This window comes from Erpetoichthys calabaricus, chromosome 15 (assembly GCF_900747795.2).
Source record: "Erpetoichthys calabaricus chromosome 15, fErpCal1.3, whole genome shotgun sequence".
Lineage (NCBI taxonomy): Eukaryota > Metazoa > Chordata > Cladistia > Polypteriformes > Polypteridae > Erpetoichthys > Erpetoichthys calabaricus.
In genome coordinates, this window is record NC_041408.2 from 53,083,031 (window position 1) to 53,110,476 (window position 27,446).

General features: G+C 39.9%; 1 protein-coding gene across 1 annotated transcript in view; it reads left to right on the forward strand.

The window, feature by feature from the left end:
• LOC114666077 (lysosomal-trafficking regulator-like) overlaps nucleotides 1-27,446 on the forward strand; it is a 125,588-nt gene that overhangs the window by 63,072 nt on the left and 35,070 nt on the right. The window contains exons 16-18 of the mRNA XM_028820815.2: nucleotides 10,203-10,392; nucleotides 20,779-20,915; nucleotides 22,319-22,417. Of these exons, the coding sequence (XP_028676648.1) occupies nucleotides 10,203-10,392; nucleotides 20,779-20,915; nucleotides 22,319-22,417 (426 nt within the window). The remainder of the gene's footprint in view (nucleotides 1-10,202; nucleotides 10,393-20,778; nucleotides 20,916-22,318; nucleotides 22,418-27,446) is intronic.

Here is a 27,446-nt window from a genome sequence, read left to right on the forward strand (position 1 = left end):
TCTGGCAGAGCCCCCTGTCAGAAGTAGCAAAACTTTGACCACATCCCGAGGGAGGTGGGGGACATTGAGTCCGAATGGGCCATGTTCCGTGCCTCTATTGTTGAGGCAGCTGACCGGAGCTGTGGCCGTAAGGTGGTCGGTGCCTGTCGTGGTGGCAATCCCCGAACCCGTTGGTGGACACCGGCGGTGAAGGATGCTGTCAAGCTGAAGAAGGAGTCCTACAGGACCCTTTTGTCCTGTGGGACCCTGGAGGCAGCTGATAGGTACCGGTAGGCCAAGCGGAATGCGGCTTTGGTGGTTGCTGAGACAAAAATTCGGGCATGGGAGGAGTTTGGGGAGGCCATGGAGAACGACTTTCGGACGGCTTCGAGGAGATTCTGGTCCACCATCCGGCGTCTCAGGAAGGGGAAGCAGTGCAGTGTCAACACTGTATATGGTGGGGATGGTGTGCTGCTGATCTCGACTCGGGACGTTGTGGGTCGGTGGGGGGAGTACTTCGAAGACCTCCTCAATCCCATTAACATGCCTTCCAATGAGGAAGCAGAGCCTGGGGACTCAGAGGTGGGCTCCCCCATCTCTGGGACCGAGGTGGTCAAAAAACTCCTTGGTGGCAGGGCCCCGGGGGTGGATGAGATACGCCCGGAGTTCCTCAAGGCTCTGGATGTTGTAGGACTGTCTTGGTTGACACGCCTCTGCAACATCGCATGGACATCAGGGACAGTGCCTCTGGATTGGCAGACCGGGGTGGTGGTCCCCCTCTTTAAGAAGGGGGATTGGAGAGTGTGTTTCAACTACAGAGGGATCACACTCCTCAGCCTCCCTGAAAAAGTCTATTCAGGGGTCCTGGAGAGGAAGGTCCGTCGGATAGTCGAGCCTCGGATTCAGGAGGAACAGTGTGGTTTTCGTCCTGGTCGCGGAACAGTGGACCAGCTCTATACCCTTAGCAGGGTCCTGGAGGGTGCATGGGAGTTTGCTCAACCAGTCTACATGTGTTTTGTGGACTTGGAAAAGGCATTCGACCGTGTCCCTCGGGGAATCCTGTGGGGGGTACTCCGAGAGTATGGGGTACCGGCCCCCCTGATAAGGGCTTTTCGGTCCCTGTACGATCGGTGCCAGAGCTTGGTCCGCATTGCCGGCAGTAAGTCGACCCCGTTTCCAGTGAGAGTTGGACACCGCCAGGGCTGCCCTTTGTCACCGATTCTGTTCATAACTTTTATGGACAGAATTTCTAGGCGCAGCCAGGTCGTTGAGGGGGTCCGGTTTGGTGGGCTCAGGATTGGGTCACTGCTTTTTGCAGATGATGTTGTCCTGTTTGCTTCATCAGGCCGTGATCTTCAGCTCTCTCTGGATTGGTTCGCAGCCGAGTGTGAAGCGGCTGGGATGAGAATCAGCACCTCCAAATCCAAGACCATGGTCCTCAGCCGGAAAAGGGTGGAGTGCCCTCTCAGGGTTGGTAGCGAGATCCTGCCCCAAGTGGAGGAGTTCAAGTATCTCGGGGTCTTGTTCACAAGTGAGGGAAGAATGGAGCGTGAGATCGGCAGGCGGATCGGTGCGGCATCCGCAGTAATGCGGGCGCTGCATCGGTCTGTCGTGGTGAAAAAGGAGCTGAGCCGCGAGGCGAAGTTCTCAATTTACCAGTCGATCTATGTTCCTACCCTCACCTATGGTCATGAGCTATGGGTAGTGACCGAAAGAACGAGATCGCGAATACAAGCGGCTGAAATGAGTTTCCTCCGCAGGGTGTCTGGGCTTTCCCTTAAAGATAGGGTGAGAAGCTCAGTCATCCGGGAGGGGCTCAGAGTAGAGCCGCTGCTCCTCTGCATCGAGAGGAGTCAGATAAGGTGGCTCGGGCATCTGATCAGGATGCCTCCTGGACCCCTCCCTGGTGAGGTGTTCTGGGCACGTCTAACTGGGAGGAGGCCCCGGGGAAGACCCAGGACACACTGGAGGGACTATGTCTCTCGACTGGCCTGGGAACGCCTTGGGATTCTCCCGGAAGAGCTAGAAGTGGCCGGGGAGAGGGAAGTCTGGGCATCTCTGCTCAAGCTGCTGCCCCCGCGACCCGACCTCGGATAAGCGGGAGACAATGGATGGATGGATGGATGGATATCTATCTATCTATCTATCTATCTATCTATCTATCTATCTATCTATCTATCTATCTATCTATCTATCTATCTATCTATCTATCTATCTATATACATATATATATACTTATATATCTATATATATATATATATATATATATATATATATATATCTATATATCTCTATATTATATATATATATCTATATATCTATATATGTAGTGTGTTAAAGAGGTTATGAAAAAGTAAAGGAAACATTTTAAAAATAACGTAACATGATTGTCAATGTAATTGTGTTGTCATTGTTATGAGTGTTGCTTTCATATACATATACATATACACATATATATATATATATATATATATACACACATACATATACACACATACATATACACACATACATGCACTTACAATAACATAGAAATCAATATAAACAACATTAACATCATTATCATATGAGAATATGAAGTAATATATAAGAAGCACATTTCATATAAATATAAATTATTAAACAGTAAAATCTTCTTCTATAATTTGCTACCGTGGCTATTCGTTTGTCTGTCCAGGATTTTAAATCACCTGTAGCTCGCAAACCGTTTCACCTATTGACTTGAAATCTGGTACACATATAGTACGTCACGTCTACTATCCGCTTTATGGGTGATGATTGTATTACTCTTTTTGTCTTTATTTTATTTTATTGTAGAATCAACTCCTATCTGCGCACACCAGGGCGGCCGTGGGCGGATGCGTATGGTGTATTCACTCCATGTTATCGTGCATTGCGCTGTCACTGGTATTTTGATAAAAGAATTTGAACAACATATAAGAAGCGTATAAATTATTAAACAGTAAAACATTAACATTTAAGAAGTAAAGTTACATTGAGTACTACTGCAGTGCCTTCGGGTATACCTCATTTTTTGTTTGCCCATTACATGCTTAAATGTATACATTTTTTGGTGTACCTACCCGAGAACACGCGACATATAACCGACCGTGGGAGAAGCATGGATTTTAAACACGCGTTGAGTTCATCTGCTGGTCTCCCTCGTGGAATAACTGGTAATGTTTGACTAAAATCTACAGCGAGTAAAACGACATTATCTCCTATTTTTTTTTATGATCTCCGAGATCTTGCTTTCTTCGGTTCAAGGCTTCATAAGCTCTTTTATTTTCCATGGTGTACTTATCCCAAACCATCATCTTTGAATGTTGCAAGACTTTCGCCTTGTATGTAGATCGGGGTAATTACATTCATTGCATTCCTAGTCTGAATCACAAACTGATTGTATGGGTGGTTACCTGGCAGGTAACGCTTAGGCTTGGTCATCAAGTCGTCTAACATCTGGCACGTGCCCTCTTTTAATTGCGAGAAGCAGATATATATAGCCAAATTCTCGCGCTTCGTTGCGGCGAAGTACTGCTTTTAATTTTTTATTAAGAAGAAAAGAAAACCTTTTTAAACAGATTGAAAATATACCAATAATAATTTGTTAAGGATCTGTTTTTTTGTGAACCTCCCTTTTCACAGCTGTCGCTATACGGCGTGTGTTTCGTTTATTTGACAGTATGTAGTTCGTGGTAATTACATTCATGGCATTCGTTTTCTGAATCACAATCTGATTGTATGGGTGGTTACCTGCCAGGTTACACTTGTGGTTGGTGAGCAAGTCGCCTTACGTCCGCCACGTGCCCTCTTTCTGTTCCCAGAAGCAGATCATAGAATGGTTTTAATAGTTTACTTTCAAATAATGCAACGAGTATGCGACACGTGTTTCTCCCTAATTCTGGGCTCATCAGGCGTACACACTCACTGCATCCCCTCTCGGGAATCGAATCTCTATCGTCAGCGCCAGAGTTGAAGCCACTAACGTTGCGGTCAGCAAGTCGGCTAACATCCGCCATGTGCTGTCTTTCAGTTGCGAGACGCAGATCATAGAATGGTTGAAATTGTTTTCTTTCAAATTATGCAAAGAGTATGCGACACGTGTTTCGCCCTAATTCTGTGCTCTTCATGCGTACACACTCATTGCATCCCCTCTCGGGAATCGAACCTTGAACGTCAGCGTCAGAGGTGAAGCCCCTAACGTTGCGCTACGGCGTGTGGTTTGTTTATACCTCGTGTCTTTTCATTAAACTTTTATCTTGCGAATATGTTATTGCAATCCGCAGCGGGAGCGTTTCTATAAACTTAATTTAAACTTATGTTTTACACCGTGCTTTGTTTCCCTTATGAAGATGCTTGTATGCTTCAGTCCCTCGCTTCTTATTGTTTCGCTCCCTTCTCAATTGTTTAATGAATTTTTTGTTTTTCGCTGTTTGCGGCTCTTCCTTCATTTCTCCCTACTGCGTTCACAGTCTTTTCACGTGATTACGTGGGAGGCGTGATGACGTGACACTCAACTCCGCCTCCCACGGCCATCGAGCTGCCGTCCATTACAATATATTGTCAAAAAAGAGGTTCCAGTTATGACCATTACGCGTTGAATTTCGAAATTAAACCTGCCTAACTTTTGTAAGTAAGCTGTAAGGAATGAGCCTGCCAAATTTCAGCCTTCCACCTACACGGGAAGTTGGACAATTAGTGATGAGTCAGTCAGTCAGTCAGTCAGTGAGGGCTTTGCCTTATATATATATATATATATATATATATATATATATATATATATCTATAATAATAAATCTATTGTCAGTTCAGCACTCCGGTTGGCATATGACCAAGCCGTGCAAGCTTACTGTTAAGAATGCAACGTATAGTTGTACAGGAGAAAAGCAATCTTGCCTCAAATAAATGGCAACCTTTTGTAGGTCTATGAACTTAATTTAAACTTTAGGTTTACACCGTGCTCTGTTTCCATAGTACCTGCACTCATGAGTATATCTGTATGTGTCAGTCGCTGAAATCCCCGCGCTTGGCACCGGCGAAGTACTGCTTTTAAATTTTTATTAAGAAGAAAAGAAAACCTTTTTAAATTGAGGTAAAATATCCCACTAACAATTTGTTAAGGATCTGTTTTATTGTGTAGCTGACTTCACACAGCCTCTCCGCTGTTTTATAAACGAACGTCATATAAGGTCTTCCTTTTTCGTTGCTTCGCCAACGGAAGCAGCCTTTTTATTTAATCCTGTTTTTACGATTGTTCTGTTTGTATACCAGTTTGTCAGTTCAGCACTCCGGTTGTAATATGACCAAGCCGTGCAAGCACACTCTTGAGAATGCAACGTATAGTTGTACAGGAGAAAAGCAATCTTGCCTGAAATCAGTGGCAACCTTTTGTAGGTCTATGAACTTAATTTAAACTTTAGGTTTACATGGTGCTTTCTTTCCGAAGTACCTGCACTCATGAATATGTCTGTATGCGTCAGTCGCTCAAATCCCCGCGGTTTGCACCAGCGAAGTTCTGCTTTTAAATTTTTATTAAGAAGAAAAGAAAACCTTTTAAAATTGAGGTAAAATATACCAATAACAGTTTGTTAAGGATCTGTTTTTTTGTGAAGCTGCCTTCACTCAAGTGATCACTTCGAGCTTTAAGCCTGAGAAATGACCCCATAAATGCACACGTTTAATTGCACATCTGTTAATCTGTATGCTTACACAGTATTAAAAGACACTCAACAATTACACAGTATTAAAAGACACTCAACAATTAACGTCATTTACCTTCGTTCCCGCGTTTGACTCGTGCTGTAAATCTCATCCTTGTTTTCACTTCACGTGATTACGTAGGAGGCGTAATACGTGATGACGCGATATGTGACTCCGCCTCCTCTATTAGAGTATATGGACAAAAAACAGGTTCCAGTTATGACCATTACGTGTAGAATTTCGAAATGAAACCTGCCTAACTTTTGTAAGTAAGCTGTAAGGAATGAGCCTGCCAAATTTCAGCCTTCTACCTACACGGGAAGTTGGACAATTAGTGATGAGTGAGTCAGTCAGTCAGTGAGTCAGTGAGGGCTTTGCCTTTTCCATATTACTAACCGAGAATGCTAAACTGGATGGACGCAGGGACATCCGGCCATGGGCCGTAGCCGCAAAAAGACGTACTGCACAGGCGCCCCAAGAAATGAGGCGCCGCGAGAGGCGGGCGCAACCACAGAAAAAAGGAGTGAGCACAGAAACGCAACCACAGAAAAAAGGAGTGAGCACAGAAAAAAGGAGTCAAAGAAATGAGGCGCCAAACGCAGGCGACGCACACAGCGACGCACGAAACCCATTGCACACGAAACTAGCACACAAAAAAAAGAAGCCGCTCGCGCCCACCTGCAAGCACCCACCCCCCCTACAAGCACCGATCAGGACACACACAAAGAGGACGATTCAACAAGCCCCCTGGCACACAAAAAAAAAGAACCCAAAACCACCCCGGCCACCCTACAAGCAAGGGACGGGACACACACAAAGAGGACGATTCAACAAGCCCCTGGCACACAAAAAGAAAGAAGACGCTCGCGCACCAACAATCCTAACCCGTAAACAGACGCCGGAAAACCACACAGCGCCGCACGAATCCCATTGCACACGAAAGGGGACCCACACAAAGAGGAGGATTTAACAAGCTCCTAACGCACCAAAAAAAAGAAGCCGTGACCGCCACGCCAAGCCCATTAGAGACGAGACATGGCACACGACACGTTCACAACAACGACGAATCAGACCCACAAACAAACTAACATCAGTAAGAAGTGACACGCAAAGCCCCATTTGTAAAGGAACCGTCCATATTAAACATACGTCATCTCAACACCTTCACACTATGCAGCATACGTGGATCTCCTTACAATAAACCACTATTAACCGTTCAACTGCAGAAAAGGCTCCATATTAACAGTGAGTGCGATCCTCCTTATTACTTATCCATATTTCGCATGCTGAGGAACAAACAAGTCATGAATACACGCTCACGGGTACAAAACAATTCGGCTCGGATAACGGGACAAAACACACGAACCCGCATGAAACAACAAAATACACGGCAGCGCATACAACGCGCTTCTGAAACTCCGGGAGCAAAAAATTTCGCGGATCCAAAAACGCAAAGCTCAAATAACCCCGTTACAGAGACGTGCCCAAATGGACAGACACAATGAACGTAGACGCATACAGCGCGCGTCTCAAAGTGCTGCATCGAAACAGGCACGAGTTCAAACCGAAAGACCTCGCGTCTCAGACATACAAAAACGGGAGCGAAGAGACAGCATAAATGAGCGCAGACGTCTACAACGCGCATATGAACTGACAGAAAACAAGCACGCAAGGCTACAAAAACAGAAAGCACAACTGACCGACATACAAAAACGGACAAGGCTCGATACAAACAATGCACGACGTAGACTGAAACGGACTTTTAGCAAAGCACAGGCGAATCGATTGCACCTCCAAAATAGCGCGTCCCAAATACTGGACATGCAACAACGCGCCTCTCAAACGCCACAAGCAAAACCTGCCCGTCGCGGACATCAACGCCAGACACCTGATAAACGCTTGCGCCAATTGGCTGACAACGCGTTCAATAATGAGTGCACTATTGAGGAAAATTCATTGGGATTAATGAATGTCATTTGCAATCATTGTCATTCACTTAACTTCCCTGAAGAAACAACTGGCAATACAAATAATGAATTTACACGTTGTTGTCAAAAGGGTCAGGTTAGACTGCCTCCTTTACATTCATATCCTGAATATCTACAGAAGCTTCTAACTAACGATGTGCATGAAAGTAAAAACTTTATGAACTGCATTACATCCTACAATAGTTCATTTGCTTTTGCATCTACTGGAGTACATATCAGGCCACCAAAAGGCAATGGCCCATACTGCTTTCGCATATGTGGACAAATATGACATCCGTCTTGCGAAACTGTTAATTATTGATGAATGTACAATGGCATCCAGTCACTTACTCAACACCATTGATAAACTTCTACAAACATTGATGAATAATAATATTCCCTTTGGAGGAAAAGTACTTTTATTAGGAGGTGATTTTAGACAATGCTTGGCTATTGTTCCACATGCCATGCGCTCAGCTATTGTTCAGTCCACCTTAAAATACGCAGACAATTGGCATTGCTTTCAAACAATACAGTTAGTGCAAAACATGCGATGTCCAGATCCAGAATATAACAATTGGCTATTACAACTGGGAAATGGTACACTCACCAATACAGGTGGACTTCACACAAATATTATTACAATTCCCCAATCCTTTATCTGCGACAACTTAGTTACAGAGATATTTGGAACAGCAATCTCATTAGACCAAATACCCCTTTTAACACAACGCACTATATTATGTCCAAAAAATATTAATGTTGATCACATTAATAACCAGGTCATTTCATTACTTCCTGGAGAGGCACGGCTCTTTCTAAGCTATAACAAAGTTGACTCTGATGACGACAATGAACATATGAATTTACCCTTAGAATATTTGAACACTATTAACCCGGCCGGATTACCACAACACAATCTTAGCCTTAAAAACGGAACAATAATCATGCTATTAAGAAACCTTTACACTAAACAGGGTTTATGCAATGGCACACGTTTAGTCGTCAACACCATGACACACAATGTTATTCAAGCAACAGTTCTTACAGGATCACATGCTAACAATACTGTTCTCATTCCTAGAATTGACCTTACGGGTTCTGACCTAGAATTACCTTTTACATTGAAACACCGACAGTTCCCCACTAAACCTGCATTTGCCATGACCATCAACAGATCACAAGGACAAACCATGGACAAGGTTGGCATCTACCTCTCTGAGCCCATTTTTGGACATGGACAACTTTATGTTGCCTTCTCACGTGTTCGACGTTCATCTGACGTTAAAGTTAGAGTTATAAATGCTCCATGCCAAGGAAGACTCATTCAAGGACAACACACCATCTTTACTACTAATGTTGTGTACAAACAAATATTCCAATAAACCATTACTCTGTGCCAAACACTGTATTTTTTGCTTTCTATAGGCATCATCCACACCTCCACACTATTCTATATCTCATTCATACATCTCACTCTTTGTCATGCCCCAACGCCAGGGGTTGGCGAGCGAAGCGAGCAGGGGGCGGAGCCCCCTAGTATTAGTATAGATATTTATTGCTAATGTCTGCCTTTACTAATATTTCTTTCATACATCGCATCAGTCTGACCTTGCCTACAGCAAAAGCCTTTTGTTGCCTTTCTGCTGATTCATCAATCCAGCTGGTTTCTTTACGTGCCTTCCAGAGCCATCTTTTCTCTGTGGTGTCATTCTTTTAGCTTCCTATCCTTGGACACAGGTGTTCTCAATCTTCTTATGCTGTTCTCAAGTTGGTTTCTATACGTCATTTTTTGTTCTTTTTTCTGTTCTTTCCTACACTAGCAATTCTGCTGTAAGCTTAAAAAATAATGCAAAATGACTGATTTTTTAGTTAACTATTTACTTGACCTATCTTATTTTCTTAAAATTCTAATTTGTGCTTAATCTAATGTTTTAGAAGCTTTTAATTAATTTTTATGGCTCTTTATGTTAATTTACTATTTTCATGCTAATATAAAAAATTTTCCTTCTGCACTGTCTGCTTTGATGACTTAGCTTTTACATCAGAGAAACCCATGACAGAAGGTCATTCTAAGAAAGCTTACTGTTCGGGGGAGTGAGTGTCAATGTGAATATGACAGTACCAACTTCAAAAAATATCTCAAGAAGCTAGATTTTTGTTCTTCCACTTAGTGAGTGGGCTGAAGATGGTGCAGTTATGCCTTAAATTGTAATCTCTCATTCCAAAGACTGCACAAACCTATCTTAAATGTATGTCAATTTCTCTATACCTCATGAAGGTTAAACTGCAAAAAGTTAAAAGTGAAGTATTTTATACAGCATGCACTAATTGATTTACTTTCACTTTTATGTTGTAATACTTATTAATATTAATTTAAATTAAGTAAATCTTTGACAGTAATGTTTTTTGTGTCACTAATGAACAGTGCTTATTTTACTTATGTGAATGTGACAAAATTGAATTTTTATTATTTTCCATTTAGTACCTACCCATGTTAGCTTAAAATCCAAAGAATATCCAAAGAAACTGAAGGTATGTGATATGTTGTTTCAGAGCCCACTGCCCTGGATTAAAGGTCTGAAATGGGGAGAATACGTGGGTTCACCCAGTGCCCCTGACCCTATTGTCTGCTTCAGCCAACCTCATGGAGAGCGATTTGGGTCATTACTGGCATTACCTACCAGAGCTATTTGTGGGTTATCAAGAAAATTCTGCCTGATGATGATTTACAGCAAGGAGCAAGGTACTCTGATTAAGTGTTCTTAACACTTTTATCCCTATAATATATTTGCTGCAAATACTAATAGCATTTACCTTATGAACAATAGAATTGAAAGCTTTGAGAACTGGTTATTTTTTATAAATGTTCCATTTGCAAGGTGTATTTCATATATCTAGTTATTGACTTAAAATTATGCCCAACCTCTTACTTTAAATGTGTTGTTTCACATAATTATAAAAGGGCTGTACAGTAGTCTGGTTGGGGTGTAGGTAAGATATAGGCTTTCTGTAAGAACCATTCTTTCATATATTAGAAGAACCCTATTCACTTTAACATCATGAAACTTTCTGTATTAGATATGTTTATCTTTCATTATATTTTCCTGAATCTTAGATGTCCTGTAGTTTTCAGTTTATTTTATCTTATTTATCCATCACTATATTTTGTACTGTAATTTTGTGATATTACTAACTTTTGAAATTACAGTATTTTATACAAGATAGCAACAAAGTCATACAATTTCTTCTGTGGTTTAATTATAATGTTATTGCTTATTTGTTCTCTGAAAGCTGCAGAAATTTATTTTTATTGTAAAGAAAAGACTGTCTTACCAGCATGACAGCTGAATGAAAAAATCAACAAAAATCGAATATATTCTATGTGAAATGTCATTACCTTATTTTTTTACTTCTAAATGAAATTTTCTTCTAATAAATATAGTATGTTTTTAAAGCATATTTCTAAATGCACAGTTTTATAGTTTGGGGCAACTGATTAAATGAGAATTAAAATGTGTAGGTACCCCACATACAGTATTGTTTTAATCATATATTTTTGGTTCCTGACAATTTCAAAAGTTTTGACAACTGCATTGTATTTCCTGGACTGCTTGATTAAATAGCAAGTCTTTTTTTTTGCTTTTATCCTTCACTCAGAAAAAGCATTACATTGCATTATTTACTGTGGTAAGAAGTTTAAACCCTTTATTACCATTGCTTTTAATAAATTATCTCTCTATATATAAAAGAAAATCCTGGAATGGAAAAGCAAGTCTACGATATGTGATCTTCTTGGAAGACATTTTAAACACCCGCGAGACCAAAGACACGCCCTACTTACAATCTACCCGTGAGACCAAAAACACGCCCTATTTATAATCTATCAAATAGGACAATAGGCAGCAAAATATTCAGTCTTGTGAAGGATTTGAGCATACACAGATCCAGGGCTCTCTGCGCATATAAAGTGTATAAGAATAGTACGTTATAAATGAAATGTTGACATCTACGTGAAGAAGAAAGTGGGGCGGAAAGAAAAAAAAAAAGAGCAACAAAGAATAATTGAGGTGCAAATTCAGAAAATAAGGAAAGTAATTATCAGCCCGGAACAAGTGGAATTGAAAAAAAAGCATGTCCAATCCGGCTCAGAATTAAAAGATAATGAGTAAAAGACAAAGTAGAACTTCATAAAGACGTTTACAAACGTTGGCGCTAAACACATGCAGAGCAGGTTAGAGACTATAAAACCAGTGAAATTAGAAAGGCTCAAAAGAAAAAAAAAACCTTGGCACTATACAAATGTGGACAAAGTTAAAGGATATGAAAGTAGGAAAATTAGAAAATATAAAAAAAGAAAATAAAGATCGCAGTGGCGCAAACAAATAAACTGCCTCATTTAACTATGCACCAGTCTAACTTTGGTTTTGCACAATAATTACTACACTATTGCACCTTAACACTTAATTCTACTTTATTCACATAATTTTACTTATTTATTATATTCTAATATACTGTTATCTTTCAATCTATGACTTTTTGTTAATCTAACTGATATTCTTCTAACTGCGCAGTTTTAGATAAGCGGATCAGGATGCATTTCACTGCGTGTTGTCCTGTATAACTATGCATGTGACAAATAAAGAATCTTGAGAATTTCAAAAACGGAGTTTACCGCACATGCATTTATTGGTTACTTTGTTAATGTATATATATTTATCTCTCTGCTTATTTAAAAAGCTAAATTTACCCCAGGAGTCAGAAATGTTCTGTCTAGCCCTTGTACAAAAACCTAGACAAAAGCTGGGGTATCACCTTGGTAACCCCATGTACTTTTGGAACTGTGAGAGGAAAATAGCATGACTTTACAGACAGGAGTCCAATGCAGAACTCTACTTACTTTTTTACTTTGTAAAAAAAAAATGATTAAATGCTGATGATATAGATCGTTTTGTCTGTGCTGAAATTCCAAACAGAGAAACCTATCCTGACCTCATTAAAAAGATTCAGCATATTGGGACTTGCAAGAGTACAAATATTGTTTTTACAGAAGTTCTGAAATAACAGTGAAACTAATGAAATAGGAACATCCATCCATCCATTTCCCAACCCGCTGAATCCGAACACAGGGTCACGGGGGTCTGCTGGAGCCAATCCCAGCCAACACAGGGCACAAGGCAGGAACCAATCCCGGGCAGGGTGCCAACCCACCGCAGGACGAAATAGGAACAACTCAAAGAAAAAAAATCTTAAAAGTGTGTATCCGGAAAACCAAACACGGGGGTTGGCGAGTGAAGCTCCCTAGTTTTCTTTATTTTTAAGTCATTGTTCTATATGCATTTTGCACACTTATCACATATTGCATTGTGATGAGTACAATTAATAAAGTGTAGAGGGCACAAATGAGGATCACAATGAGTACTGAAGAGGAGCACTTAATTTTAATTATGTGTACAAATCACCTGTGAATTCTTTTGGAATGGCTTAGGATGGCATCACACTACAGGACACATTGCAAAGGAATTCATTTGCTGAATCCTGATACCCCTGAAGGTGTCAAATTATATGAATAATATAAAGACGGTTTGATTTTGGATGTAGTGAGCCACATAGAGTTGTAGAGCTCAGTGACTGAGTCACTGGGTGTGTCACACTATATGATGGATAGTATCTGAAGCAACTCTATGTGACTGTAGTAAGTATTTTTATTGAAGGCTATGAAAATTCTAGGCAAGTACATCTAATTTATGATGACCTTAAATAACCAGATTGCTGCTTAATAAACATGAGTGAAATCTTAACAACCAAGGTCAGGAAAAGTAATTAATCCCAGTTTATTAAGTGTCAAGTACTGTATTTCTTAAATCACTTTAAAAAGGGAATAAAATTAATTGAATTTTTTGACATAAAAATACTAATTGGATAACAGCTGCAATTTAAAGTAAGAGAGGAGTCTGAGCAAAAGCATGTACTGTATTTAGTTAGAACTAAAAATTGACTCTAGTCATGGAGCCCTGGGATCAGATCTTTAGAGACAATACTATAAACAGATTTCAAGACCTAGGTATCAGTAATGAACCTCAATTTTTTGCATCTTCAAATATAGTTGGTACTATGATTGTTTCAGAATCAGACTGAACTTTCTGTAATACACTGTTACTGCAAAAGGAACAGAGCATTGGTAATTCTGTGGCCCACATTGCCATCTTCTTTGGCTGGCATTCCATGCTGCTGTTGCCACCCGTATTTTCCACTGTTTCTTTCATGTGTCGACACCCACTTTCATTGGCTTCACGCTGCATTTATACCTCCTCACACCTTGATGAGCCAAACAAAGTAAGGGATCCCTAAGGGGACGTGCTATTGACTATACGTCCATGTCAATGGATTTAACAGTGTAGAAGCATCTTCTGAACAGTTCTTAACCACCCTGTGGCTTCAGGTTTTTGTTCCAACCAGTTTCTCAATCAGTCACTCATTGCTACCTTTAATTGATCACATTGTTTAATTAGCTGACCATTTTTTGCTTTGTGTCCATACCTCCATAACCTATTGCATGAGGTAGGGTATGGTGGCGCGCACAGACATAGTGGTTGAGAGCTCTCGTGTTAGGTATTGTTTGTTTGTTGTTATTCTGATCGTACTTCAGGAATTTCGCCTGAGTAGATCAAATGTAATTCGGTACAATCATGAATCCCTGTTACAAATCGGGATCACGCAACAACATCTGCCCAAGATGGATATGTTCCTACACAGCCACCGGATTCCATTGGAAATAGCCAGATCACTGGGGTCTCTGGATGATTATACTGAGTGGCAGGTGGCAGAGGCAACAGAGGGAGCGCAAGCAGAAGCGGGGCTGCTGGGGTGGTGCTCTTGCTTGGCTAACGAGAAATCTTGAAAGACCACCGCTCCCCAGTCTCTTTGTTGCCAATGGCGGGTCCCTGAACAGCAAAATGGATGAACTGCGACTTTTTTTATCTTCACGGTCACTCGTCCTGGATGGCTGTGTGATGATAATCGCTGAGACCTGGCTACACTCAGGTGTCCCGGACTGCAATGCCAATGCAATGACAGGAACAGGGACTCCGGTAAGACCCGCAGAGACGGATTGTGTGTTTACACTAGAAACAGCTGGTGCACAGATACTGCCATTATTGAAAGCCACTGCTCTCCGGACTTGGAGCTCTTGGCAGTTAAAAGTTGACCTCACTATCTGCCCCAGGAGTTCTCTGCTGCTGTTGTCATAGCAGCTTACATACCACCAGATGCTAACACTAGTTTGGCGCTTGGCTGTATGCTAACGGTTATAAACAAACATCAGAGCGCTTATCCAGACAGGGCTTTTATTGTGGCAGGTGACTTTAACCATGTCAATCTGAAGGCTGTGTTTCTGAGGTTTGAACAACATCTGAAATATGCCAGTAGAGGGGAGAAAACATTGGACTGTGTGTACACTAGCATCTTCAAAGCATACAGAGATATTTCCCCTCCCGCATCTCAGACAGTCAGATCACCTGCCACTGTTCCTCACCCCAGCCTACTGTCCCTTAATCAGACAACATTAACCATACATAAAAACAATTAAAACCTGGCCAGAAGGGGCATACGCACTGCTTCAGGCCTGTTTTGAATGTGCTGACTGCACTGTTTCACACTCAGGATATTGAAGAATATACATCAACTGCCCTCTTTTACATGAGGAACTGTGTTGATACTGTTACCATCGATAGGCAGATCCATGTTTTCCCAAACAGGAAGCCATAGATGACAAAAGAGGTCCAGCACCTCCTGAGGGAACGTGATGCAGCATACAGATCAGAGGACAGAGAGCCGTACAGCCTGGCCAGACATAACCTCTAAAGGGGTATAAAGACTGCCAAACTGGCCTGCAGAGGAAAGATTAAGGGTCACTTCACCACCACTGACAAGGCACGTGTATGGCAGGGAATTCGGCACGTAACTGTAGGAAATGATGCATCTTTGGCTGAAGAACTGAACCACTTTTTTTGCTCAATTTGAGAAAGGATCAGACTATGCCGATTCACCCAGGCCAGCCACAGATGATCACATGTTCACCCTTCAGACACAAGAGGTTGAACGTGTTTTGAAAACTGTGAAAGTCAAGAAGGTAGCAGGCCCTGATGGATCCCAGGCAGGGTTCTCAAAGACTGTTCTATTACCAACTTGCAGAGTTTTAAACAGACACCTTCAATCTCTCCCAGGCGTATGCCACTGTCCCGGCCTGTCTAAATCTGCTACCATCATCCCGGTGCCCAAGCAATCCAGTATCAGTTCCCCCAATGATTATAGACCAGTGGCCTTAACACCAATTGTCTCAATGTGCTTTGAGAGACTTGTTCTAGGGCACATGAAGACAACTCTCTTTCCTACCTTGGACCGGCACCAGTATGCCTATAAGGCAAACAGATCCACAGAGGATGTCTTAAACACTGCACTTCACATTGTAATGTCTCACCAAGAGCAGAAGGGGCATATATGAGGCTGCTGTTCGTGGATTATAGCTCTGCCTTTAATAAAATTGTCCCCAGGATACTAGTCAGGAAGATACATGGCCTGGGCATCCACAAACATCTGTGCCTTTGAATTAAGGACTTCCTGAACAACTTCCCACAAACAGTGAGACTTGGTCCTCACTTTTATCACTGCTCAATAGAGGGCTTAATGACCTACTCCACCCTGGCATGGTTTGGAAATTGTTCAGAGGCAGACAGGACAGCCCTACAGAGGGTGATCGACACACCTCTGAAAGACATCTGCAGGTCACACTGTTATAGCAGGCTTGCAGAATTATCAGTAACAATACTAACCCTTTCCATCATGTCTTCACATTGCTACCCTCTGGAAGGCACTATAGGGCCCTGAAGATCCATACTGCGAAACTGAGGAATAGCTTTTACCCCTCAGCTGTTCAAGAACTTAATTCTTGGCTCTCTATCCCATTGTCCCTACTTTCACTTTCACCATCTTAATAGCCTTGGACTTGTTTTCATGTGAAAAACTGTGTACAATTACTGAAATGCAATTATTTTTTACATTATTTTACAAATCCAATCAGTTTTTTATCTGTGCATGTGCGAGGATGTGTGTAAGTGATGGGAGAGCTGTGTTAAATTTTGTTGTATTTTTCTCAAAGCAGTGACAATAAAAGATATTCTATTCTGTTGTCTGTGGGGGAGGAGTAAAAGCTTTAGATGCATCAAAATTCCCAATCTCTTGTTTTCAACAGATCTCGATGTTTTAGGGTCCCCTGATACCGAAAACATGGATATCTCGATGATGTGCATGTGTGTGTCTATATGTCACAGTTTCTTAAGGACGGTCTACAGCTAAAACGGCTGGACGGAAAAATACCAAATTCAAAAGTTAAGCCTGTTCTGAAATGACAATGCTCTGTTTAGTTGTTGAACCAAATTGTGCAAGAGAAAGAGGAACCCTCAAATACTGTAATTCTGCAATTATAAATTTAGCTCATCAATTGCTATCGTAATGACTTATTTTATAATCATTAGCATCAGCATCAGAGTGGTAAATAATTACTGATATGTTATAGAATAGTTCGGGTAACTTGGTTCCTAGGGCACAAAGACTACTGATGCTCACGCCTGATGTTTTCCTTTTATTTCACATTTAGAAAAGTGTAGTAGTGTCATATTTACACTTATAGGAAATTAAGACATATTTGTATTTTTCTGTATCTTTAAATACGTTTTTTAATTCACTTTTTCAGTTAAGTTTACTTTCTTAATTTTTTCCAAATACAGTCAATTAATCTTGAGTAGAGCAGACACCAGCACAAATGACTCAGAGCAGCTACTTCAGTGGTACTCAATTGTTTTCTTATTGGTAAATAATTGTCTAAATATCCAGAACGTTAAAAAATATTTAAAAAGAAAAATACTGAATGCCTACCCATCTAATACATATAAATTCCTGTTTCATTCAGTAAAAATATGGCATAACCAGTTTGTTATTTCTGGCTGGTAAATAACAGCTTGCTTGATTAAGGCAGGAGTCTATAATTAAGAGAAGAAATTGGCTGGGACAAAAACTGCAGGCCCCTAAGGACTGAGCACTGAGAACCTCTGTTCTAAAAGTTTAGAGGTAAGTGCCCTCTTTCCATGATGCCTCTTACATGCTCTTCACTGGGTCCTTTCAGGGCGTTGTGCTACCATAATGATTCTTTTATGTGGCAATTCATTAATTCTGCCTCTGCCCTCTTTGTTAAATCTACATTTTTGTTTTTACGTTTTTATGATATACTGGGCAAATTAAATTTATTACCTTATTTAAACATTAAAATATTAATAGTACATGCAAAATGCCCAAGCAATCACGTATAATAACTTTGTGTTCAACATTATGCACAATATCACCGACAGGCAATGGCTGTTTTGTGTAGGTTCTGGACAGGTATTTGAACGTGCACATGCACTAGCACATTTTGTGCCAATTTTGTTATAAATTCGATTTGTTCTTAGAGGATTTGTTAAGTGAGGTATTACTGTATAAGTGCATGAAACAAAATGTTCTGTATCTGCTAAATAATCATGTGTCACTTTTTTAAGTATCGTTTTACTTTTGTCATAGAGGAATCATTGAACTCGCTAGAATCTAAGAAGATTAATTCACAATATGAAGCAAACACTTACAAACATTTAACTGTTTCCATAAATATTCTAGAACTAGCCGACACCCGCCGTAGCATACAGCGGTGTAAGAATAGGAACGGAAAACGATGAGAAAGGAATTCAGAAATAAATACTTCTTGAAAGACGCAGTTGTGATTTGGTAGCGACGACAGATAATGAGTCGAAAGATCTAACCCTAGAAAACAATAACAACCCCAAAAAGATGATGTTGTAGAGTGTCTCTAAGTAATTCCTTAAGCTTAATCCAAAAGACTTGTACTACAATATCAGGTCTGTGCTCTGGCCTTTGGGTATACGAAAGTCCATGTAGAATTTCCGGCCAAGCAGGATTACATGTGAAAGTGATAAATAAATCAGACTTTCCGAATTTACTTACTATGGCCATGGCATCCTGATAGTTTTCTTGCATGTATCTTGGACTTCCTGGAAATGTGGATGGTAATATGATCATTTTGCCTACACAAACGTTGTTATTTTCAGCGTTTGCTTGCAGTGTGTCTGATAGTTCGATGCGCAGATCTTGTTGATGTAATCTGAGATAGTTGAGACGCATGCTCTCTGTTTTAACATACGCACCTACGACGTACTGTTGGAATAGTTTGCCGCTGGAGTGCAAAACACTAAATGTATTCCTCATTGCTAATCTGTACGTGTAAAATTGGCATTGAGTAAGCCTGATTCGCTTGGCGGTTCTTTTATCGGGAACATGTTGTAAATCTTTATGCCAGCCAATGTCTCTGTAAGGGAATAAAAGTGGGTAACCCACAGGATCGCAATTCATATTGAGTGTGGAAATCTGTTTACAGGAGTTGCCTATGGGATAGATGCAAATGTCCCTTTCTGCAGGCATTTCGCCAACTTCTCCGACGAAAATCGCTGCAACATCGGTGTGACATGTCAGGGCATTGTATCGTCGTAAATCTTGCCTAGGGTTTTCCTTGAAAACCATTCGTATAGATGCTGTTGGATTGGACTGAGCAATTTCATGCATGTGTTTGTATGATTTAGCAAAGGGGTTGATGGTTCTAAGCATGGAATCTAGCTGGAGAAGTAAATTTTTCGCTGCATGCAGAGTTTGCTTTGTTTTGTAAGCATACTTCAGTAGCTTGTGCTGCGTCAAAAACATACAACTGTCCAGGCAGCGTGGGGAAGGGTTTGGAAGAGGACGAATAGGAATCGAGAAATGCCATGTGGGCGGGACCGGTTTTGAAAAGGAGCTACAGACAGCGTGGGGAAGGGTTTGGAAGAGGATGAATAGGAATTGAGAAATGCTGTGTTGGCTGCGTGTGGGCTGGACTGGTTTTAAAGTGGTAGCAGGACGAACCAGAAGAGAAATATATATGAGATTTTAAAAGAAGTAGGTTACAGACTTAAATTGAAAAACAGTTTCACTAAGCATATCTGTTTTAACTTGAAAAATTATAATATTAAATGAAGGAGAGTTTTCAAGATGATGGAAATCATTCCCCAGTGCAGTTTAAATGCCTTGTCTATTAATAAATTTAATGTTGTGAATTCTTCATTCGTGATGTTTCATTGAATTAAGTCCAATTATGGCATATTATTACAAAAAAGACATTCATCCTAGAGATATTTGCTTGATTACATCTTGCCTGAAGAAGGGGCCTGAGTTGCTTCGAAAGCCTGCATATTGTAATCTTTTTAGTTAGCTAAAAAAAGGTGTCATTTTGCTTGACTTCTCACTGCATTCATAATAGCTAACACAGTACAACACCCTAGTACTACGTTCATATAACAAGTTAACTAGGAGGAAATGCTGAAGTTTTTTTTTCTGCTTGAGCAAACAGAAATGATGAAATTACAGTTTTAAAAATATAATGTCCTTTAACAAGAACTCAGGGATGCAGGTGGAATTTAGTTAATGATAAATTGTACAGAAATGTTCAGAATTTTGCTTTCTGAGGTTTGAAAACCTGGAATAAGTTACCACATAATTGAATGTAATACTCTGGACACCTTCAAAACTTTGTTTTTTCAAAAATAATTGTTGAACAGACAAAAGAGTTATATGAAGCAGAATAACTTGTTCTTGTTTTGTAAATTTATAGCGTATGGTTTATTTATTAGATTATATTGGCCTACTAGATCAACACAAACAAGTTGTTTTTTTACCTTTTTTACATGAGTAGAACTCTTATTAAAAAGGCTTACAAAGCTCATCCTTGATGAATTTATTTTATTTGGGAAACTCTGCTGATATAGCAAACTGTTTGCTCCAATTCCCTTTACAGAGCCTGGGAAACCTGCAGATGTAGCTGGCTGAACTCAAGATAACTGTTCCGGTAGATCTTTCTCATTAACGTGCTACTTTGGTCTTTGGTCTCTCTATATGTATAAACATTGTTTTGTTTTTTCTAAAGGAGATTCAAGAGAGTCTTTTCTGAACTTCTTAAAATATTTATTATTTAATCATTTTTAATTTTTGATGAATGGTGCAGGTGTGCGGAGTATGCATAGCACAGACATCCAGTGGTCTGCTATTCTTAGCTGGGGTTATGCAGACAACATTCTGAGACTCAAAAGCAAACAAAGTGAGCCTCCTGTCAACTTCATCCAATGTTCCCAGTTATTTCAGGTAAGCAAGCTGAACATCTTTAGTAACTAGTAAGTTTTTTTTATTTTGCTTAACTTTCTGTATGCTCATGACATGGAATTTAAAGAATTTGCATTAGAAATCCAGTCAAATGACTGGTTTTGTGGAATTTGCATGTTGTTTTCTTTTATTTTCCAAATCTGTGAGGTGTTTGTGTTAAATTGATTGGCAGCTCTGCATCCTCCCATGTTATGTGGTTATTTCCAGCAATGCCCCAGTGCTGTCAGAAAAGATTATGTGCCAAATCTGTCTTTTTACACTGAAAGAACAATTTGTGGATGGATAGAAATACATTTAAATTCAAAATGAAAATGAGCCTAACACTGTTTTTCCATAATACTTTATAATTCATATTGAAGAGTACATTTTAGAAAGTTTTAAATTTGGTAAGCAATAACTGTTAGAATGATCTAATAAGTTAAAATAGATAGAATGCAGAATAAAATGATGCAATTTTTGATTGATCATCTAGATTCATTTACACTGCTTGTAGGTAGTATTTGCATGGAATTTATTAATGTGTAAGGTCAGTATTTCAGCTTGTGTCATGACAAATTGACAAGTTAACTTGCTGGAATATTGGCAAGTGTTCCTAGTTTTGTACCACTCTTAATACCCCCAGAATTCTTCAAAAGGAGTAGTTTGATGTAATCGTTAATTATTATGTCATAACATTGTTTAAAATTCCATAAAAAGATTATTCTTTTTGTGTTTTTTTTACTAATTACTTGATTTTAAAGAGCTATATTGATATTGGTTCTATACGCTAATCTGGTCAAGTATACAGTATATTGCCTGTGGTTTCTAGTTTTATTCACCCTCCCTGTCTTCAATTAAGTCAGCCCAAGGGCTTCTTTTCTTTTATATATAGTTTTTAAGTGGTATTTTCAAATAGCATCACATCTTCTCACTGTAAGTTAATTGTTGCCCCTGCTAAATGCTGCTTGTAAAGTCAGTTTAGGATTGGCACAATGAACTTTAAAATTCTTTAGTCCAAAAGAAACACTGTTTTCCAAAAAATGTAAACATACTGCTTAGGAAATTATTTATCTTGAATGATTAGTAATGGAAGTTCATTATCCTATTTAGAGTCTATATAAACTGTTACAGAAGAGCATTGTGAAAAATAATATAAAAGTACTTAAAGTATCCAGAAATGGCTTACAGAAATTGGTTTAGGTGTGTGAATTCAAAAAAGATACTGAAATTTCAATTGTGTGAATTATTATTTTATTTTCAGTCCTTCAGTAATGGCTCTTAACCATGTATATTTATATGTTGTGCTTTGAGTTTGATCCTAATACTAGACAGAATGGAGCTTAATTAGAAGCAGCACTGATTTGATTTAATTGTTTAATTGTTCCTGCATTCATATTTGATTTTAGGTGACCAGCTGTGCCTGGGTGCCTGATAGTTGCCAGCTGTTTACAGGCAGTGAATGTGGTGTAATCACTGCTTACAACAGCAGATTTACAAGCAGCACGGTAAATCACATTCTGTAAATATACAAGTCAATATATACTGTGTGTATGTATGTTCATGTGTGTATGTATATGTATATACAGTAGGTGTAATGTGCGTTTATGTGTGTATATATACATACAGTGCCTATAGAAAGTCATCATACCCTTTTGAAATAGTTGCTTTTTTTTGTCATACAGCCTGAAATCAAAAACCATTTCAAAAGAACTTTTACCAGCTTTATTTACTAATTTGTCTTGCAACATCAAACTTGTGAAAAGAAAGTGACCAGCTCAAAAAATTAACCAAAAAATGAAAAGCAAGAATGACAGGATTAGAAAAGTCTCCATGAGATTACAGCCATTAATCTTTTTGGATTCATCTCTAATAGCTTTGCACACCTACAGTAGATTAGGGAATGTTTGCCCATTCTTCCTTGCAGAACTGTTTGAGTTCAGTCAAATTCCATGGTAAGCAGCAATGGACTGTTCTCTTCAAGTCCATCCACAGATTTTCTTTGGATTTAAGTCAGGGCTCTAACTTGGCCACTCAAGGACATTCACCTTCCTGTCCTTAAGCTACTGCGTTGTTCTTTTGGCAGTATATTTAGAATTGTTGTCATATTGGAGGGTGAATGACCTACCCATCTTCAGCTGCCTAGCAGAGGGATGCAGGTTTTCCTCAAGAATTTGGGTATATTTGGCAGCATCCATTTTCCCTTCAGTCCTGACCAGTCGCCCAGTCCCTGCTGAAGAGGAACATCCCCACAACATAATGCTGCCACCACTATGCCTCACAGTGGGTTTGGTGTGTTTTGGACTGTGTTTGCTTTTCACCAAACATAGTGCTTGGAGTTCAATCCAAAATGGTCAATTTTTGTCTCATCTGACCATAGCATTTTTTCCACATGGCATCAGAATCTCCCATGTGTGTTTCTGCATAGAGCAAATGAGACTAAATTCTTTGTTGCCACATTGCCATATAGGCCAGCTTTATGTAAAGCTTGAAAAATTATTGCCACATGCACAGATTGACCAGCCCCAGCCATGAAGCCTTGTAAGTCCTTCAAAGTTGCCTTTGGCTTCTTAGTAGCCTCTCTGATCAAATGCCCTTCGTGCTTGATCATCCAGTTTGGGCAGATGACCTGATCTAGGCAACGTTTTGGTAGTACCATACACCTTCCACTCTTTAATGATGATCTGAACAGTACTCAGAGGTATAGCTAAAGCCTTTGGAATCTCCTTGTAGCCTTCTCCTAACGTGTGCCTTTCTACAGCTTTATCCCAGAAGCCTTTTGACAGCACTTTCCCAACCATGTTGGTTTTTTTTTTAGAACCTTGCAGTACTACTAGTGAAATCCTCAAGAGAGAGCTGGTTTTATTCTGAGGTAATCAACACCAGTGCAATTGATGTCTGGTGGAGCAGTTAGCCTATTGTTTGATCTGGCAGCTGATTGGTTGCATCTGATTACGTTTAGAATGGTACATTCTAAGGATAAGATCACTTTAGCAAAGAAGGTATTTCACTTATTGATTTTTAATATGTGTCCAAAATATTTAAGAATGTTAGTTGTCACTTTGACAAAGACGGTTATAATGTGTACATACAGCTAAAAAAACTGGACTTTTTTTTATTTTCCAGGATATAATATGACAAAACGTGTAGATTTTCATAGGGTATGATGACTTTATATAGGTACTGTAATTGTGTGTGTGTGTGTGTATATATACAGTACATATATATTTGTGTGTGTATATATGTATGTGTATGTATGTGTATATATATATTGTGAAATACGGCCCGGACACAGACAGGCAGACATTGTAATAAGCACCACCACACGTTTATTATAACTAATATTTACAAACAAAGTGCCATACACAACCCCCAAAACTCCCCCCAAAGTCCAGGCCTTCTCAATAATGCCTTCTTCTGGTCCGCCTCCACTCCTCTCCTCCAAGACTTTGTCTTTCATTTTCCTGATTCCAGCCCCTGAACGGAGGGAGGCGGCCCCTTTTATAATCACCCGGATGTGCTCCAGGTGTCTCCCGATAATCTTCCGCTGGCACTCCCCAGTGTGACCGAAGTACCGGCTGGTGCCTCCGGGTGTCCCTGGTCTTCTTCCCCTCAGCACTTCCGGGTGTAGCAGAAGTGCTGAGGGCCAGGGCTCCATAGGGATTGGGGTGACCACGGGCCCCTATAGGGTTGAGCATTCAAGCTCAGTTCCCGTGGTCCCCAAAGCCACCAGGGTGGTCGCCCCCTCATGGTCTGGAGGAGGTGTAATCCCTCCTCCTGGGCGTCCCTGCTGGGTACCACCCCCATCCATTCACCACAATATATATATATATATATATATATATATATATATATATATATATATATCTATAATCCTAAGTCTAAAAGTGCAACGATTTTATGTGATGTTTTTTGTCATGCTTTAAATCGGGCTTATTTTAAAACCTGCATATATATGTTTGGTATTGTTCATTTCAGAATTTATCGAACTTCAAACTAAAATATCAAGAGCTCATGTCCCGTGAGACGAGAGTTTGTGCCAACAGATTTAACCACGCCCGGGGCCAGAAATAAAAAAAAGAGTAGATGACAAAGACAGATGCTGTACAGGCTTTTAAATGTTCGAAATGCTGAGCGACATGCAGATCACGCAGCATGGCAGCAGCAGCAGAAAGCCAGCCATCCAGCAGCTGATTGAGCAAAGAGGAGGTTAAAAAAAAAACAGTATTTGTTTCCCATTGTATCATCATTTAAGAGGGGGTTTCGGAAGAGCGACCGCATCTCCTTGGGGTGCGTTCGGCTCCCTTCTTCACAACACGAGCGACAGTCATATGAAAAAGTTTGGGAACCCCTCTTAATTCTTTGGATTTTTGTTTATCATTGGCTGAGCGTTCAAAGTAGCAATTTCCTTTTAATATATGACATGCCTTATGGAAACAGTAGTATTTCAGCAGTGACATTAAGTTTATTGGATTAACAGAAAATATGCAATATACATCATAACAAAATTAGACAGGTGCATAAATTTGGGCACCCCAACAGAGATATTGCATCAATACTTAGTTGAGCCTCCTTTTGCAAATATAACAGCCTCTAGACGCCTCCTATAGCCTTTGATGAGTGTCTGGATTCTGGATGGAGGTATTTTTGACCATTCTTTCATACTTCCATACAAAATCTCTCCAGTTCAGTTAAATTTGATGGCTGCTGAGCATAGACAGCCTGCTTCAAATCATCCTATATATTTTCGATGATATTCAGGTCAGGGGACTGTGACAGTTATTCCAGAACATTGTACTTCTCCCTCTGCATGAATGCATTTGTAGATTTTGAACCGTGTTTTGAGTCATTGTCTTGTTGGAATATCCAACCCCTGTGTAACTTCAACTTTGTGACTGATGCTTGAACGTTATCCTGAAGAATCTGTTGATATTGGGTTGAATTCATCTGACCCTCAACTTTAACAAGGGCCCCAGTCCCTGAACTAGCCTCACGGCCCTTTCTTGGAATGTGGTGTTCTTCTTCCGCCATGCAAGCGATTTTTGTTATGACCAAATAACTCAATTTTTGTCTCATCAGTCCAAAGCACTTTGTTCCAAAATGAATCTGGCTTGTCTAAATGAACATTTGCATACAACAAGTGACTCTGTTTGTGGCGTGAGTGCAGAAAGGGCTTCTTTCTCATCACCCTGCCATACAGATGTTCTTTGTGCAAATTGCGTTGAGTTGTGGAACTATGTACAGATACACCATCTGCAGCAAGATGTTCTTGCAGGTCTTTGGAGGTGATCTGTGGGTTTTCTGTAACCATTCGCACAATCCTGCGCATATGCCGCTCCTGTATTTTTCTTGGCCTGCCAGACCTCGGTTTAACAGCAACTGTGCCTGTGGCCTTCCATTTCCTGATTACATTCCTTACAGTTGAAATTGACAGTTTAAACCTCTGAGATAGCTGTTTGTAGCCTTCCCCTAAACCATGATACTGAACAATCTTTGCTTTCAGATCTTTTGAGAGTTGCTTTGAGGATCCCATGCTGTCACTCTTCAGAGGAGAGTCAAAGGGAAGCACAACTTGCAACTGACCACCTTAAATACCTTTTGTCATGATTGGACACACTTGTCTATGAAGTTCAAGGCTTAATAAGCTAATCCAACCAATTTGGTGTTGCAAGTAATCAGTATTGAGCAGTTACATGCATTCAAATCCGCAAAATTGCAAGGGTACCCAAATTTTTGCACAGCCAGTTTTTCACATTTGATTTAATTTCATACAACTAAATACTGCTTCACTAAAAATCTTTGTTCAGAAAACACCCCAGTACTCAGATGTTCCTAGGAAATGAAAGACATACCACTGTCATCAATTTTTGTTGAAATTAGAGTATTATGCAGGCTGAGAGGGGTTCCCATACTTTTTCATATGACTGTATACATACAGTGTGCAGTGCACGCGCGCGCACACACACACACACACACACACACACAAGGGGCTTTGCTCCCTGCTCTCTTCGCTCACCAACCACCGTGCCTGTGCTACGCACTAGCCTCTTTGCGGTTCTGCCGCTCGCATATGGGGATGCGAATGTACAATTTACTAACTATTTTACATTACAGGAAGTAATTAACCATATTTAAAAATAGTAAACAGTAATAATTTGAAAGTAAATTATGTGTAATTGAGTTATTTGATTTCATTCTGTTTGGCTTTGAAATTAATATGCAAAAACTTTTTAAAACTTACAGTTTTACTGTAAAACTTCAGTAAAAACAATTTTTTGAATTACATTTTCGTCAATATCTCATTGAATTTTGATTCTGTGTTTTGACTTTAATCGTGACAATGCAATCTATAACTGCCCGTGATTGAATTTAATTTCTTTCTCTCTATTAAATAAAATAACTTTTTTGAATGTTTGGCTTTGAGATTTGTAAATTGTCTTTGCAAATGTTATTCTAATAGGAAACTTAACGTTTTAATATGAATGAATAGATCTCCTTTGTTGTCTAATGTTATCCCCTTAAGATGTACTACATTAC